The 18635-nt window shown below is 39.1% G+C and overlaps 1 protein-coding gene and 1 pseudogene across 1 annotated transcript; one reads left to right on the forward strand and one right to left on the reverse strand.

The window, feature by feature from the left end:
• Positions 1-8766: 8766 nt before the first annotated feature.
• On the reverse strand, positions 8767-10000 carry LOC101670350 (annotated as a pseudogene).
• Positions 10001-13743: 3743 nt separating this feature from the next.
• Positions 13744-14688, forward strand: LOC101670637 (olfactory receptor 2W1-like). Its single transcript, XM_004779989.1, has one exon. It carries the CDS (start codon positions 13744-13746, stop codon positions 14686-14688), a length of 945 nt encoding a protein of 314 aa, XP_004780046.1.
• Positions 14689-18635: the final 3947 nt, after the last annotated feature.

Below are 18635 nucleotides of genomic sequence, written 5' to 3' on the forward strand. Positions count from 1 at the left end.
TGAAAAGAAGGACCATTTGCACCCCAATGTTCATAGCAGCAATGGCCACGGTCGCCGAACTGTGGAAAGGACCAAGATGCCCTTAACCAGACGAATGGATAAGGAAGATGTTGTCCATATATACTATGGAGCATTATGCCTCCATCAGAAAGGAAGAATACCCAACTTTTGTATCAACATGGGCAGGACGGGAAGAGATTATGCTGAGTGAAATAAGTCAAGCAGAGAGTCAATTATAATATGGTTTCACTTATTTGTGGAGCAGAAGAAATAACACGGAGGACATGGGGAGATGGAGAGGAGAAGGGAGTTAAGGGAAATTGGAAGGGAAGATGAACCATGAGAGACTGTGGACTCTGAAAAACAATCTGAGGGGTTTGAAGGGGTGGAGGGTGGGAGGTTGGGTGAGCCTGGTGGTGGGTATTATGGAGGGCACGTATTGCATGGAGCACTAGGTGTGGTGCATAAACAATGAATTCTGTTACACGAAAAGAAATTAAATTAAAAAAGAACAAAAATGACAAGACAGAAAAACTCACCACAAAAAAAAGAACCAGAGGCAACACCAAAGGCTAGGGACATAATCAATATGGACATAGGTAATATGTCAGATCTAGAGTTCAGAATGATGATTCTCAAGGTGCTAGCTGGGCTCAAAATAGGCATGGAAGATATTAGAGAAACTCTGTCTGGAAAAATAAAAGCCCTTTCTGGAGAAATAAAAGAACTAAAATCTAACCAAATTGAAATTTAAAAAGCTATTAATGAGGTGCAATCAAAAATGGAGGCTCTTACTGCTAGGATAAGTGAGGCAGAAGAGAGAATTAGTGATACAGGAGAGCAAATGACGGAGAATAAAGAAGCAAAGCAAAAAAGAGACGAACTACTGGACCGTGAGGGGAGAATTCGAGAGATAAGGGATACCATAAGACAAAACAACATTAAAATAATTGGGATTCCAAAAGAAGAAAGAGAGAGGGGAGCAGAAGGTATATTGGAGTGAATTGTTGTAGAAAATTTCCCTCATGGCAAAGGGAACAAGCATCAAAATCCAGGAGGCGCAGAGAACCCCCCTCAAAATGAATAATGGGTCCACACCCCATCATCTAATAGTAAAATTTACAAGAGAAAATCCTGAAAGCAGCCCGGGACAGGAAGTCTGTAACATACAAAGGTAAAAATATTAGATTGTCAGCAGATTTATCCACAGAGACCTGACAGACCAGAAAGAACTGGCATCATATATTCAGAGCACTAAATGAGAAAAACATGCAGCCAGCTAGGCTATCATTGAAAATAGGAGAGATAAAAACCTTCCAGGACAAACAAAAACTAAAAGAATTTGTAAACACCAAACCAACTCTACAGGAAATATTGAAAGGGGTCCTCTAAGCAAAGAGAAAGCCTAAAAGTAGTAGACCAGAAAGGAATAGACAATATATAGTAATAGTCACCTTACAGGCAACACAATGGCACTAAGTTCATATCTCTCAATAGTTAACCTGAATGTAAATGGGCTCAATGCCCCCAATTAAAAGACACAGGGTATCAGAATGGATAAAAACAAAACAAAACAAAACCCATCAATATGCTGTCTACAAGAAACTCATTTTAGACCCAAAGATACCTCCAGACTTAAAGTGAGGGGGTGGAAAACAATTTACCATGCTAATGAACATCAAAAGAAAGCTAGGGTGGCAATCCTTATATTGGATCAATTAGATTTTAAGCCAAAGGCTATAATAAGAGATGAAGAATGACACTATATCATACTCTAAGGGTCTGTCCAACAAGAAGATCTAACAATTTTAAATATCTATGCCCCTAATATGGGAGCAGCCAACTATATAAACCAATTCATAACAAAATCAAAGAAACACATCGACAATAATACAATAAGAGTAGGCAACTTTTTTTAAAGATTTATTTATTTATTTATTTGAGAGAGAGAGATCACAAGTAGGCAGAGAGACAGGCAGAGAGAGAGAGAGAGGAGGAAGCAGGCTCCCTGCCGAGCAGAGAGCCTGATGTGGGACTCAATCCCAGGACCCTGAGATCATGACCCGAGCCAAAGGCAGTGGCCTAACCCACTTAAGCCACCCAGGCGCCCCATAGAGTAGGAAACTTTAACACTCCCCTCACTGAAGTGTACAGATCATCCAAGCAAAAGATCAAAAAGGAAATAAAGGCCTTAAATGACACACTGGACCAGATGGACATCACAGATATATTCAGAACATTCCATCCCAAAGCAACAGAATACACATTCTTCTCTAGTGCACATGGAACATTCTCCAGAATAGATCACATCCTGGGTCATAAATCAGGTCTCAACCAGTATCAAAAGACTGGGATCATTCCCTGCATATTTTCAGACCACAGTGCTCTGAATCTAGAACTCAAGCACAAGAGGAAATTTGGACAAATACATGGATACTAAAAAGCACCCTTCTAAAGAATGACTGGGTCGACCAGGAAATAAAAGAATTGAAAAATTCATGGAAACAAATGATAATGAAAACACAACAGTTCAAAATCTGTGGGACACAGCAAAGGCAGTCCTGCGAGGAAAATATATAGCAATACAAGCCTTTCTCAAGAAACAAGAAAAGTCTCAAATACACAACCTAACCCTACACCTAAAGGAGCTGGAGAAAGAACAACAAAGAAAGCCTAAACCCAGCAGGAGAAGAGAAATCATAAAGACCAGAGCAGAAATCAATGAAATAGAAACCAAAAAAAAACAATAGAACAAATCAACAAAACTGGGAGCTGGTTCTTTGAAAGAATTAATAAGATAGATAAACCCCTGGCCATACTTATAAAAAGAGAAGAGAAAGGACCTAAATAAATAAAAACATGAATGAAAGAGGAGATATCATAATCAACACCAAAGAAATACAAACAATTATAAGAACATATTATGAGCAACAATACGCCAGCAAATTTGACAATCTGGAAGAAATGGATGCATTCCTAGAGACATATAAACTACCACAATTGAATCAGGAAGAAACAGAAAACCTGAACAGATCCATAATCAGTGAGGAGATTGAAACAGTCATCAAAAATCTCCCAACAAACAAGAGCCCAGGGCCAGACGGCTTCCCAGAGGAATTCTACTAAACATTTTTTTTTTTTAATTTATTTATTTATTTATTTATTTTTTTTTTTTTTTAATTTTTTATTTTTTATAAACATATATTTTTATCCCCAGGGGTACAGGTCTGTGAATCACCAGGTTTACACACTTCACAGCACTCACCAAATCACATACCCTCCCCAATGTCCATAATCCCACCCCCTTCTCCCAAACCCCCTCCCCCCGGCAACCCTCAGTTTGTTGTGAGATTAAGAGTCACTTATGGTTTGTCTCCCTCCCAATCCCATCTTGTTTCATTTATTCTTCTACCCACTTAAGCCTCCATGTTGCATCACCACTTCCTCATATCAGGGAGATCATATGATAGTTGTCTTTCTCTGCTTGACTTATTTCGCTAAGCATGATACGCTCTAGTTCCATCCATGTTTGTTGCAAATGGCAAGATTTCATTTCTTTTGATGGCTGCATAGTATTCCATTGTGTATATATACCACATCTTCTTGATCCATTCATCTGTTGATGGACATCTAGGTTCTTTCCATAGTTTGGCTATTGTGGACATTGCTGCTATAAACATTCGGGTGCATGTGTCCCTTTGGATCACTACATTTGTATCTTTAGGGTAAATACCCAATAGTGCAATTGCTGGGTCATAGGGCAGTTCTATTTTCAACATTTTGAGGAACCTCCATGCTGTTTTCCAGAGTGGCTGCACCAGCTTGCATTCCCACCAACAGTGTAGGAGGGTTCCCCTTTCTCCGCATCCTCGCCAGCATCTGTCATTTCCTGACTTGTTGATTTTAGCCAATCTATAAAGAACTTAGCAAACTCAACACCCAAAGAACAAATAATCCAATCAAGAAATGGGCAGAAGACATGAACAGACATTTCTGCAAAGAAGACATCCAGATGGCCAACAGACACATGAAAAAGTGCTCCATATCACTCGGCATCAGGGAAATACAAATCAAAACCACAATGAGATATCTACTAAACATTTAAAGAAGAATTAATTCCTCTTCTCCTGAAACTGTTCCAAAAAATAGAAATGGAAGGAAAACTTCCAAACTCATTTTATGAAGCCTTGATCCCAAAACCAGACCAGGATCCCATCAATAAAGAGAATTACAGACCAATATCCTTGATGAACACAGATGCAAAAATTCTCAGCAAATTACTAGCCAATGGGATCCAACAGTACATTAAAAGGATTATTCACCACAACCAAGTGGAATTTATTCCAGGACTGCAAGTTTGGTTCAACATCTGCAAATCAATCAATGTGATGCAATACATTAATAAAAGAAAGAACAAGAACCATATCATACTCCCAATAAATGCTGAAAAAGCATCTGACAAAGTACAGCATCCCTTCCTGATCAAAACTCTTCAAAGTGTAGGGATAGAGGGCACATACCTCTACATCATCAAAGCCATCTATGAAAAACCCACTGCAAATATCATTCTCAATGGAGAAAAACTGAGTGCTTTTCCACTAAGGTCAGGAACACGGCAGGGATGTCCATTATCACCACTGCTATTCAACATAGTACTAGAAGTCCTAACCTCAGCAATCAGACAACAAAAAGAAATTAGAGGCATCCAAATCTGCAAAGAAGAAGTCAAACTATCACTCTTTCAGATGATAAGATACTTTATGTGTAAAACCCAAAAGACTCCATTCCAAACCTGCTAGAACCTGTACAGGAATTCAGTAAAGTGTCAGGATATAAAATCAATGCACAGAAGTCAGCTGCATTTCTATACACCAACAACAAGACAGAAGGAAGAGAAATTAAGGAGTCAATCCCTTTTACAATTGCACCCAAAACCATAAGATACTTAGGAATAAACCTAACCAAAGAGACAAAGAATCTATACTCAGAAAACTATAAAGTACTAATGAAAGAAAATGAGGAAGACACAAAGAAATGGAAAAATGTTCCATGCTCCTGGATTGGAAGAATAAATATTGTGAAAATGTCTATGCTACCTAAAGCAATCTACACATTTAATGCAATCCCTATCAAAATCCCATCCATTTTTTCCAAAGAAAAGGAACAAATAATCCTAAAATTTATATGGAACCAGAAAAGACCTCAAATAGCCAGAGGAATGTTGAAAAAGAAAGCCAAAGCTGGTGGCATCACAATTCCAGACTTCAAGCTCTATTACAAAGCTTTCATCATCAAGACAGTATGGTACTGGCACAAAAACAGACACACGGATATATGGAACAGAATAGAGAGCCCAGAAATAGACCCTCAACTCTATGGTTAAGTAATCTTTGACAAAGCAGGAAAGAATGTCCAACGGAAAAAAGACAGTCTCTTCAACAAGTGGTGTTGGGAAAATTGGACAGCCATATGCAGAAAAATTAAAATGGACCATTTCCTTACACCACACACAAAAATAGATTGAAAATGGATGAAGGACCTCAATGTGAGAAAGAAATCCATAAAAATCCTTGAGGAGAACACAGGCAGCAACCTCTTTGACCTCTGCCGCAGCAACTTCTTTCTAGGAACATCACCAAAGGCAAGGGAAGCAAGGGCAAAAATGAACTATTGGGATTTCATCAAGATCAAAAGCTTTTGCACAGCAAAGGAAACAGTCAACAAAACCAAAAGACAGCTGACATAATGGGAGAATATATCTGCAAATGACATATCAGATAAAGGGCTAGTATCCAAAATCTATAAAGAACTTAGCAAACTCAAGACCCAAAGAACAAATAATCCAATCAAGAAATGGGCAGAGGACATGAACAGGTATTTCTGTAAAGAAGACATCCAGATGGCTAACAGACACATGAAACAGTGCTCAACATCACTCGGCATCAGGGAAATACAAATCAAAAACCACAATGAGATACCACCTCACACCCATCAGAATGTCTAAAATTAACAAGTCAGGAAATGACAGATGCTGGCAAGGATGCGGAGAAAGGGGAACCCTCCTACTCCATAGGTGGGAATGCAAGCTGGTGCAACCACTCTGGAAAACAGCATGGAGGTTCCTCAAAAAGTTGAAAATAGAGCTACCTACAACCCAGCAATTGCACTATTGGGTATTTATCCTAAAGATACAAATGTAGTGATCCAAATGTTTATAGCAGCAACGTCCACAATAGCCAAACTATGGAAAGAACCTAGATGTCCATCAACAGATGAATGGATAAAGAAGATGTGGTATATATATATATACAATGCAGCCAAAGCCACCAAAAGAAATGAAATCTTGCCACTTGCAATGACATGGATGGAACTAGAGGGTATTATGCTCAGCAAAATAAGTCAATCAGAGAAAGACAATTATCATATGATCTCCCTGATATGAGGAAGTTGAGAGACAACGTCGGGGGTTTGGGTGGTAGGAAAAGAATAAATGAAACAAGAGGGGATTTGGAGGGGGACAAACCATAAGAGACTCAATCTGACAAAACAAACTGAGGGTTGCCAGGGAGAGAGAGGTATGGAGAGGGTGGTGGGGCTATGGACATTGGGGAAGGTATGTGATATGACGTGTGTAAACCTGGCGATTCACAGACCTGTACCCCTGGGGCTAATAATACATTATATGTTAATAAAAAATAAAATTTTTTAAAGATTTTATTTATTCATTTGACAGACAGAGATTACAAGTAAGCAGAAAGGCAGGAAGAGAGAGAGGAAGGGAAGCAGGCTCCCTGCTGAGCAGCTAAGCAGAAAGCCCATTGTGGGGCTTGATCCCAGAACCCTGAGATCATGACCTCAGCCAAAGGCAGAGGCTTTAACCCACTGAGCCACCCAGGTGCCCCAAAAAATAAAAAAGTTTTTTAAAAAACTAATGATGTACTGTATGGTGACTAACATAACATAATTAAAAAAAAAATAAAGGTTCATCTCTGAAATTAATTTCCATGGAGGATATCTAAAAAGAAAAGAGAAGATGAAACATGCCTTAAGAGAAGCTTTCGTAAAATAGTTGTTTGGATAACTCTCTGACAATAGTCTAAGAATTGTTAATCATCTCTGTGCGCACCAGTCCCCATGGGCTACACCATGTTAACCTTCTAGCCTTTAGAGTCCTGCATAAACATTACTTGGAGCACGCATAGACCAGCAGAGGGCTCTCCTGGTTTAATTGGGCAGAGATCCACCTACAAATGTGACCAACAGGAGTGCATATAAAAAGACTACAAATATCACAACAAAAATACATTTAACAAACCAAATTCACCAACATTTCTACCAGTCCCACGTCTAATTTTCCTCCAACATCCAATTTAAATAGAGACTTCATGGAATCTTAGTTCAGTTGTTGCATTTGAATGCAAATGTGATCATGGTGTTCGTACAAAAAAGTGGGGGCTAATCAGTAGTTCATGGACTCAGTAACTTGCCGAACGAGAATCCTGACTATGGGTGAAATGAAGGCTCGTCATCATGGGAACATGGGTATCTTTGGACTACATAAGAACACAACAGCTGTGAATTCTTCCCTCTGAAACGTAAATATGTTCTAATTTTCTTGATCATTTTCTCTCCACGTCATTCTGTACATTCAAATTATATTTAAATATGTTTGCTTCATTCATCTTTCATTTCAAGGAAAAAATTAATTTGTAAATTCATGCTACAGTATTAGAAAATGGAGTCTATACTATGAAAAATGAAAAACCTGTTTCAGTGAAAACATTGCACACCTTTTTTTTTTTAAAGATTTTATTTATTTATTTCACAGAGATCACAAGTACACAGAGAGGCAGGGAGAGAGAGAGAGAGGAGGAAGCAGGCTCTCTGCTGAGCAGAGAGCTGGATGCCGGGCTCAATCCCAGGACCCTGAGATCATGACCTGAGCTGAAGGCAGAGGCTTAACCCACTGAGCCACCCAGGGGCCCCTGCACACCTTTTTTAACATCTGTTTCTTCAGCTTGTGCTCTCTTATTTTTTGTCACATTCACCTTCAGATTAAAATTATAATAATAGTTAAAAGTTGGCCCAAGGCTAAAACCAATATGGAAAATATTCACAAGCACAGAATGAAAATTCCTATATTTGGTTTCATAACATTAAATTCCATGAAGTATAACTCTAGGCTTGACCCTTCTGAAAAGGATACCTGGGTTCTTATAGGACCCAAGGCATAAAGTGACCTGGTAATGTTTTCCACCTGGTAAACTAACATAAATTTTAGAAACTATGTGTATCATGGATGTTTGCTGCCTTCTTAGTGGTATAGCAAACCTAAAGTACTGTGTTCACTTCTCAACTCATAACAAAAGGCTTTTTTTTTTTTTAAGCTAAAAATTCCTTAATTTTTTATTCCTGGTACCACTACCACAATTTACACGGCAATTTACCTGATGCAATGAAAAGGGAAAAAGACAAAGCTACAATAGATAAAAGAACTCAGGAATGTACATCTAATTGACAGTACATTGCATTAATCAACAGCTGCACTTTTTGCAAACTGTGGCTATGACAGTCCTGAACAAGAAGGGTTTCCTGTTTAAGCTGCAGTAACTTTTCTGACTACAGATCATTCTTCCTTCTGTGGCAAAATTTACATTTCCTCTAATGTATTTGGGACAACTGTCTCAAAGGAACCTGCAGCCTTCCTGACAACTCCTTGCTCTCTCTCCTACTAAGAACTGTAGCCCTTTTCTTCTGAAAATTTTTTTAGAACCTTCTGCTACCATATCCCTCACTTCCACCACCAGATCCAACCACCACCATAGCGACTTCCCGAGCTTCTTCTACCAAAACTGCCCTCCTTCATGGGTCCATAATTTGATTGCTGTTGCCCACTATAGTTCCCAAAATCATTATAGTTCCCACCACCACCAGAGTTACCACTTCCAAAATTTCCTCCTTCATTGTAACCATCAGAACCTCCACCACCACCTCCGTATCCACCACCTTGGTTTCCATATCCTGGTCCACTACCACCATAGCCTCCTCTACTACTATCAACAGGACCATCACCATAGTTGCCTCCATCACCTCCTCCATAACTACCTCTACTGCCACCACCACCACCATAGCCTCCTCTTTCACCAAAGTATCCACCACAGCCAAAGTTACCACCACCTCTGAAATTTCCTCCATGACCCATAAAGTTGCCAGATCCACCTCCAAGACCTCTTTGTGATCCAGCAGACTGCATTTCTTGTTTATATTTTTAAGATTATTTATTTATTTATTTAACAGAGAGAGAGATCACAAGTTGGCAGAGGTAGGCAGGGAGAGAGAGGGAAGCAGGCTCCCTGCTGAGCAGAAAGTCCAATGTGGGGCTTGATCCCAGGACCCTGAGATCATGACCTGAGCTGAAGGCAGATGCTTAACCCACTGAGCCACCCAGGCACCCCTGAATTTCTTGTTTAGAAAGGGTCTTTTTCACTTCACAGTTATGCCCATTAATACTGTGGTATTTCTGAACAACAATTTTATCAACTGTATCATGATCATCAAAACTTAAAAAAGCAAATTCTCATTTTTCCACTCTGCCTGTCTTCCATAACTATTATGGTTTCAATCTTGCCATATTTTTGGAGGTCATTTCTCAAACAGCATTCTTCTGTATCTTCTCTAATACCACCAACAAAAAATTTTCTTCAGTTAGATGGGCACCAAGCTTTACAGAATCCTCTCTAGAAACAGCTCTCTTTGGCTCTAATACATGCCCAACAACCTTGTGTGGTCAGGCACACATTGCTGCATTCGCTTCTTCAACACAAGAATAAGTGACAAAACCAAACCCTCTGAACCGTTTTGTTTGGGGGTCTCTCATCACCACACAATCTGTAAGTGTACCCCATTTTTCAAAATGTTCTCTTAAACTATCATCTGTTGTTTCAAAGCTCAAACCACCAATAAACAGTTTTCTCAACTGCTCTGATTCTTTTGGATCAAGGCCCTCCGTTTTGGAACTGGACTCACCTCTTCCAACTCGAGTTCAATATGGGACCAAAAGCCAAAGTCATTTAATAAACCATGGTGAGTCAAAGGGATAGCAAACAGAAAAACACGGTAATTAAACATCATACAGTGTTAGGAAGAGCTGACAACCATCAAACACTTAGTCTAGAAACATAAATCAAAGTGTATATTTGATAATAGGCTCTAATATCAAAGGACATATAAAAAAGTGAATTGGGGGAAATTAGAAGGGGAGATGAACTATGAGAGGCTGTGGACTCTGAGAAACAAACTGAGGGTTTTGGAGGGGAGGGAAATGGTGGGGTAAGATGAGCCTGGTGGTGGGTATTGAGGATGGCACATATTGCACGGAGCACTGGGGGTGGTGCATAAACAATGAATCTTGGAACACTGAAAAAATAAAATTTTTTTAAAAAGACATATAAGCAAAAGACATATAAACAATTTTTAATGAGCTGAACCAAGCAATATTGCCTAGAGAAGCACATGTGGGTAATCAGGCTATTAAATACTAGGAGGTGATTATCATAAACATCAGGATAGTGGATACTTTAGGGACAGGGATGGCTAATGATTGGTTGAGGCACAAAGAGAAGCTCCTGGGTACTTACCAAGGTTCTATTTCTTGAGCTGCATGTTAGTTATAATAATATTCACCTTAATTCCTTGAGGATTTTGTATTTTTCTGTATCTATCTTTCATTGTGCAACAAAACTTTTTTATAAAGAAATAATGATGAATTGACTTATTCCGTGTTATTTCCAGAATAAAGAAAAAGATCCAGTGCTCTGTCAAAGAGGAATCTCTGACTTAACATAAAGAGTAAGTAAAAAGCAAAGATTAAAGGACAGCTATGAAGTTCTGAAAATAGAAGAAAGGTGAACATTTTGTGGAAGACCTCCTTTGTCGGACAGAAGGCTGGATCATGTTTTCTGAGTCTATTTAAACTCCAAAATTCTAAGGCCTTTTAATTCCCAAAACTATCTCAATCTTGCTTGGTCAAAGAATGCCAAGTGCATTTTGTAATCAGGGCATGTTAAGAGCTAAGTCCTCTGTCATCTCTTGCCTCTGGGTTTATCAGTTCAGTAATACATCGAGCTTGTGGGCACTTTTGTGTACATGAGTGGCCATATATTTGAAAAGTTATATAATTGTAAAATTTTAACCATTCCAAGTTCAGTTCTAGACCATCATAGTGAAATCACCAGCGTGAAAAATGCAGAGAATAAGGAGTGAATAGAATAATAATAATTTGTGAGTAGCTGAATACAATTTTTTATTTTTTTATTTTTTTAAGATTTTATATATTTATTTGACAGACAGAGATCACAAGTAGGCAGAGAGGCAGGCAGAGACAGAAGAAGGGAAGCAGGTTCCCCGCTGAGCAGAGAGCCCGATGTGGGGCTCGATCCCAGGACCCTGGGACCATGACCTGAGCCGAAGGCAGAGGCTTTAACCTACTAAGCCACCCAGGCGCCCTAATCTTTTATTTTTTATTTATAGTCAATTAGCCAAGGTATAGTACATCATTAGTTTTTTATACAATCTTCAATGATCCATTACTTGCACATAAAACCCAGTGCTCATCACGGCACACCCCCTCTCAATGGCCATCTCCCAGTTACTCCACGCCCCCACACCCACCTTTCTTTCCTCAACCCTCAGTTTGTTTCCCTGAGTCAAGAGTTTCATATGCCTTGTCTCCCTCTCTGATTTCTTCCCCCTAGGTGTTCCATCCCTTCCCCTGTTGTCCTCTGCACTAATCCTTGTGTTCCACATATGAAGGTGGATACAATTTTTACTTTTGAGAATTAAATACAAACAAAACAGAGTTTCTAGTGTGTTTTTTTTAATTTATTTATTTATTTGACAGAGAGAGAAAGATCACAAGTAGGCAGAGAGGCAGGCAGAGAGAGGGAGGGAAGCAGGCTCCCTGGAGCCTGCCAAGCAGGGAGCCTGATGCAGGGCTCGATCCCAGGACCCTGAGATCATGACCTGAGCGGAAGGCAGAGGCTTAACCCACTGAGCCATCCAGGCACCCCAGTTTCTAGAGTTTTTACAAATACTAACCCTCACCACCACCTTTTGAGGAATATTATTATCTTTACTGAACATATAAAGAAGCTGGTGTAAAAAAAATTACATAACTGCCCAAGGACACATTACTGCCAAGTAGTGAAGCTGGGATTTGATACCAAGCTCTGAGTCCAGAAGCTTGCACTTAATCACTATGCCCAACTTAGCTGGCATCCACCACATGAAAACTTCACAGTCATTTATTAAATAAAATTCCCATTTTGAGAAAAAATATATCCCTAACCCATACTACCTGGGTAGCATGGTGATAACATACTACTTGGTAATAACAGCTCCTTTTTCATGATTGTAACATTTTCATGTTTTCATTCAACTATTTGTAACAATGATATACAGTAAGTAATTTACCTTATTTCACTGTAAATGCAACAAACAAATTTATTTTTCCTTCGCCCCAAACACACATGACTATAAAACACCCTAAATCTGTAGTTGATGGTCAGAAATTATAGGCATAAGGAATTATAAACCAAAATAATAGAAAATATTTATAAACTAATTCAGTCATTAAAACTTCCATATATTTAATGATATGATCATTCAAAAATAGGGAAATACATATATATCTGTCACCTTTCTGTATTCATTTAGAATTGAAATGGGAGTTTTACCTGTAGAGTTCCAAAGCAACCAGAGGATTAACTCAGATAGTTGGTATATTATATGTGGAAAAACAACTCACTGACCATTATACGAGCTGTTTTTTATCGAGTTACCTACCTTGCTACTTTTGCTGCATGGCCAGGTGAGCAGGAGATGACACAGGTGATTGCTGCATGTATGTGGTAACCGGAGGATTCCGGATATTACTTCATATTTTAACTCTGAAACAAATCAGGAAGGCTATTTAAATACTTTATTGGCAGTTGTGAATAATATTCCAAAAAACACAGGGCCTCTGTACATGGCAATAGAAGCTAATAAGAAAGATGAGTTTTCCTAGCACCAAAATGCATGCATAAAATGGGGCAATAGTAGGGAACACCAAAATTGATATAGGAACAGCAGCGTCTACAATGTTCAATAGGAAGGACAACAAGAGGAGGATTGGTGGTGGTGGTGATAATGGGTGGAATTAAAGCATTTGGAAATGAATATAGAAACTGATCCTGCTACCAAATGGTGGGTCTTACTCCAAGAAATTGGATCATTTAACTTTTTATCCCAAATGCCACTCCTTTGAAAAGGGAAATTTTTGTCATGATCAAGTGATGCTTATGTCACACATTCAAGAAGGAAAAATATATCGGACACATTTCTCATTTTTCTCAAAATATATCTGAATCTTAAATCATATTATTAATTTCATGGATTCATTACTTAACCAAAGCACACAGAACTATAAGTTTCATGGCATAATTAAACCCTTTCAATAATTTACAATTCAGTGTGACCAGGTTGACCATATTATTTTTCGAACCACTCTGGTTATGAGTAAACACAGAGAGGCTTTGGGCAAGGAGCACAGGGAGTGTTAACAGAGGTGGTCCAAATGGGAGAGAGCACACAAACAACTGAACTGGGGATACTCATGATAAGCTACATGGCAAGCTATTTCTGCCTAGGGCTGATGCTATTTTGATGACCACGATCTTGTCTCCTAGACTTTCCTAAGGAGCCATGGACACAAACAATGGAAGTTCCACCACAGATTTCATCCTGCTGGGCTTTTCTGGTCAGCCCCAACTAGAACCCATTATCTCTGGGGTGGTCTTCATCTTCTATATTGTGACTCTGGTAGGAAACACAACCATCATTCTGGTATCTTACCTAGACACCCAGCTCCATACGCCCATGTATTTCTTCTTATCCAATTTGTCTTTTTTGGATCTCTGCTATGCAACTAGCATTATCCCCCAGATGCTGGTAAATCTATGGGGTCCGACAAGGTCTATTACGTATGGAGGGTGTGTGCTCCAATTCTTCTTTGCCCTTGACCTGGGAGCCACCGAATGTCTTCTCTTGGCTGTGATGGCCTATGACCGCTATGCTGCTGTCTGTCAGCCTCTTCACTACACGGTCATAATGCACCCTCAGCTTTGCCAGAATATGGTGTTCACTGCGTGGATAGGTGGCCTTTGCAGTTCGTTAATTCTTTGCTCCCTGACTTTGAAATTACCAAGATGTGGCCACCAGGAAGTGGATACCTTCTATTGTGAGATGCCAGCCCTGCTTAAGATGGCCTGCGTCTACTCCAAAGTAATGGAGGTCATTGTCTTTGCTCTTGGGGTGATATTTCTTCTAGTACCTCTATCACTAATTCTCATCTCATATGCAGTAATCACTCAAGCAGTCGTGAGGATCAAGTCAGCAGCAAGGTGGAGTAAGGTCCTTAACACATGTGGTTCCCACCTCACAGTAGTAACTCTGTTTTACGGAACAATCATTTACATGTACATGAGGCCACAGAATAGCACATCCCAAGATGAGGGGAAGTTCCTTTCTCTCTTTTACACAATCATCACACCGACCCTTAACCCTCTGATCTACACTTTAAGAAACAAAGATGTAAAGAGTGCAGTAAAGAGAATACTCTGTGTCAAAAAACGGTCAGCCAAGTCATGAATTAGATGGAAGAGAACTAACAAAATAATATTGACCTTTACCAACAGAACATGAATCAACTCATTTATGCAAAGACTATTTATTGGATGTTTACCATGTACTAAGAATAATAATAAGTACTTTTTTAAAATTTATTTTTTATTTATTTTTGGCATAACAGTATTCATTATTTTTTCACCACACTAAGTGCTCTATGCAATCCATGCCCTCTATAATACCCATCACCTGGTACCCCCAACCTCCCACCCCTCCACCACCTCAAACCCCTCAGATTGTTTTTCAGAGTCCATAGTCTCTCATGGTTCACTTCCCCTTCCAATTTCCCCCAACTCCCTTCTCCTCTCCATCTCCCCATGTCCTCCATGCTATTTGTTATGCTCCACAAATAAGTGAAACCATATGATAATTGACTCTCTCTGCTTGACTGATTTCACTCAGCATAATCTCTTCCAGTCCCATCCATGTTGCTACAAAAGTTGGGTATTCATCCTTTCTGATGGAGGCATAATACTCCATAGTGTATATGGACCACATCTTCCTTATCCATTCGTCCATTGAAGGGCATGTTGGTTCTTTCCACAGTTTGGCGACCATAGCCATTGCTACTATAAACATTGGGGTACAGATGGCCCTTCCCTTCACTACATCTCTATCTTTGGGGAAAATGACAGTACAGACAAAAGACTGATATCCAGGATCTATAATGAACTCCTCAAACTCAACACACACAAAACAGACAAGCATATCAAAAAATGGGCAGAAGATATGAACAGAGACTTCTCCAATGAAGACATATAAATGGCTACCAGACACATGAAAAAATGTTCATCATCACTAGCCATCAGAGAGATTCAAATTAAAACCACATTAAGATATCACCTTACACCAGTTAGAATGGCCAAAATTAACAAGACAGGAAACAACATGTGTTGGAGGGGATGTGGAGAAAGGGGAACCCTCTTCCACTGCTGGTGGGAATGCAAGTTGGTGCAGCCTCTTTGGAGAACAGCGTGGAGATTCCTCAAGAAATTAAAAATAGAGCTTCCCTATGACCCTGCAATTGCACTACTGGGTATTTACCCCAAAGATACAGATGTAGTGAAAAGAAGGGCCATCTGTACCCCAATGTTTATAGCAGCAATGGCCACGGTCGCCAAACTGTGAGAAGAACCAAAATGCCCTTCAACAGACGAATGGATAAGGAAGATGTGGTCCATATACACTATGGAGTATTATGCCTCCATCAGAAAGGATGAAAACCCAACTTTTGTAGCAACATGGATGGGACTGGAAGAGATTATGCTGAGTGAAATCAGTCAAGCAGAGAGAGTCAATTATCATATGGTTTCACTTATTTGTGGAGCATAACAAATAGCATGGAGGACATGGGGAGATGGAGAGGAGAGGGAGTTGGGGGAAATTGGAAGGGGAGGTGAACCATGAGAGACTATGGACTCTAAAAAACAATCTGAGGGTTTAGAAGGGGCGGGGGTTGGGAGGTTGGGGTACCAGGTGATGGGTATTATAGAGGGCACAGATTGCATGGAGCACTGGGTGTGGTGAAAAAATAATGAATACTGTTGTGCCAAAAATAAATAGAAAATAAATTTAAAAAAATCATTATTGAATATTAGGTACTGACTTTCTAAATAAGTAGGAACTAGACAGAAAATATGAGATTAGGGAGTTGAGGGAAATTGGAGGGGGGAGATGAACCATGAGAGACTATGGAATCTGAAAAACAGTCTGAGGGTTATGAAGGGGCTGGGGGTGAGAGGTTGGGGGAGCCTGGTGGTGGGTATTATGGAGGGCACGTATAGCATGGAGCACTGGGTGTGGTGCATAAATAATGAATTCTGTTTAAAATGGGGGAAAAAAAGAAATTATGAGAGAGAGAGATACAGACACATAAAGAAATTTCAATTCATACATTTAAAACGCTTCAGGACTAATCACAGGCCACAGAATAGTAAACATATAGTTATGAGATATGATTAAGTATAGTAATAGAGAAATGTAGAAAGTATTAAGAAGATATTTCACATTATTTTAATATAGGATTAACAGGATACTAATTACTTTCTTTGCAGAATTATCATTTTTATTGAAAATAACACTTTCTCTCATCAACCTGATACTTCCAACATTGCCTTTGTGGTGGAGACCAACTACCCATTGATACCCATTCCACCTTCTGCTTATAGTTTTAATTGAGCACCTGGTCAACATACTGCGTATCACATTACTGAGCCTGGCCTCCACCAACAAAAATCCAGGGAAGCAAAGTGTGCAACTCCTGAGTTATCTTCTCAAATGTGAAGCCATTTGCCCTCCCCCTTCACCATCACACCCAATTCCTCTTGGCTGCAATGAGAGTGTGGAGATAACTAGTTTTGGTGGAAAAAAAAAACATGGAATAGAACAATAAAATGGAATCAGAACCTCCCACCACCTCTCAGTGTCACCAGATGATTACAGAAGAAATCCTTCTATATTATTGAATATTAAATAAAGCCACTCTATTTTGGTGGTCTTTCAGTTAGAGTAGCCTAACTTTACCCTCCATGATTTGATGAAGATGTTGGGCTTTTTGCTGTAAGGTAGCATGATCCTTCAGTCAGCAGCAACCACATCACTTGGCTCTTTATCAGAATGGACACTCTTGGGCTCACCTCAGACCTACTGAACCAACCATCTGAGAAAGGACCCAGAAACTGATATGTTTTAACTAACAGTTCAGGTGATCAGACAAAAGTTTAGAACAACTGTTACAGAAAATAGGGAGATGTTGAGTTTCTAAACAGAAGACTAAAATGGTCTTGTGGACTTTAATTTCTTTCCTATTGATGTGTGAAAGAAGGTGGGTAATGGTTTCTCAAGGCTCTTAGAAGAAATGAAGGAAATGAGTTTTCTCTAAATGAAATCAATATAAATGGGTATTCTTTTTTTTTTTTAAATTTTTTGAATTTTTTATTATGTTGTTAGTTACCATACAGTACATCATTAGTTTTTGATGTATTATTCTAAGATTCATTGTTTATGTATAATACCCAGTGCTCCATGCAATATGTGCCCTCCTTAATAATACCCATCACCAGGGCCAACCCAACTCCCCCAGCCCCCTCCCCTCTAAAACCCTCAGTTTGTTTCTCAGAGCCCACAGTCTCTCATGATTTTTCTCCCTTCATTTTTAATTAATAGCATGATTTTCACCCTTTGTCTTTATATGGTATACTATCTTCTAGCCCTTTAATTTTATAATATTCTTCCTTTTTTTAGAAAGCAGTTTTTTTAACATCTTTATTTAAATCTAATTTAGTTAAAATATACTGTATCATCAATTTCAGGGGTAGAATTTAAGGATTCATCAGTCAAATATAATACCTACTGTTCATTCTATTAAGTGCCCTCCTACTGCCCATTAATCAATTACCCATTCCTCCCACCAACCTCCCCTCCAGCAACCCTCAGTTTGTATCCTAGAGTAAGAGTCTCTCATGGTTTGCCTCCTTCTCACTTTTCATATTATCATTATTATACTATTTGTCCACTCCTTACCCTATGTTCATCTGTCTTACTCCTTAATTCCACATATGAATGAAATTGTATGATAATTGTCTTTACTATCTTATTTCATTTAGCATAATACCCACTAGGACCATACACATCATCAAACATGACAATATTTCATTACTTTTGATGGTTGATTAATATTACATTGTATATATACACCATCCATTCCTTATCCATTTATCTCTTGATGGATATCTGGGCTCTTTCCATAGTTTGGCTACTGTGGAAATTGCTGATATAAACATTGGGGTGGAAGTGTCCCTTCACATCAATGTGTTTGTATCCTTTGGATACACAGTAGTGCAATTGCTGGGTTTTAAATTAGCTCTATTTTTAACTTTTTGACGATCCTCCATACTGTTTTCCAGAGTGGC

This window comes from Mustela putorius, unplaced genomic scaffold (genome assembly GCF_011764305.1).
Source record: "Mustela putorius furo isolate JIRA1106 unplaced genomic scaffold, ASM1176430v1.1 tig00537295_pilon_pilon_pilon, whole genome shotgun sequence".
Lineage (NCBI taxonomy): Eukaryota > Metazoa > Chordata > Mammalia > Carnivora > Mustelidae > Mustela > Mustela putorius.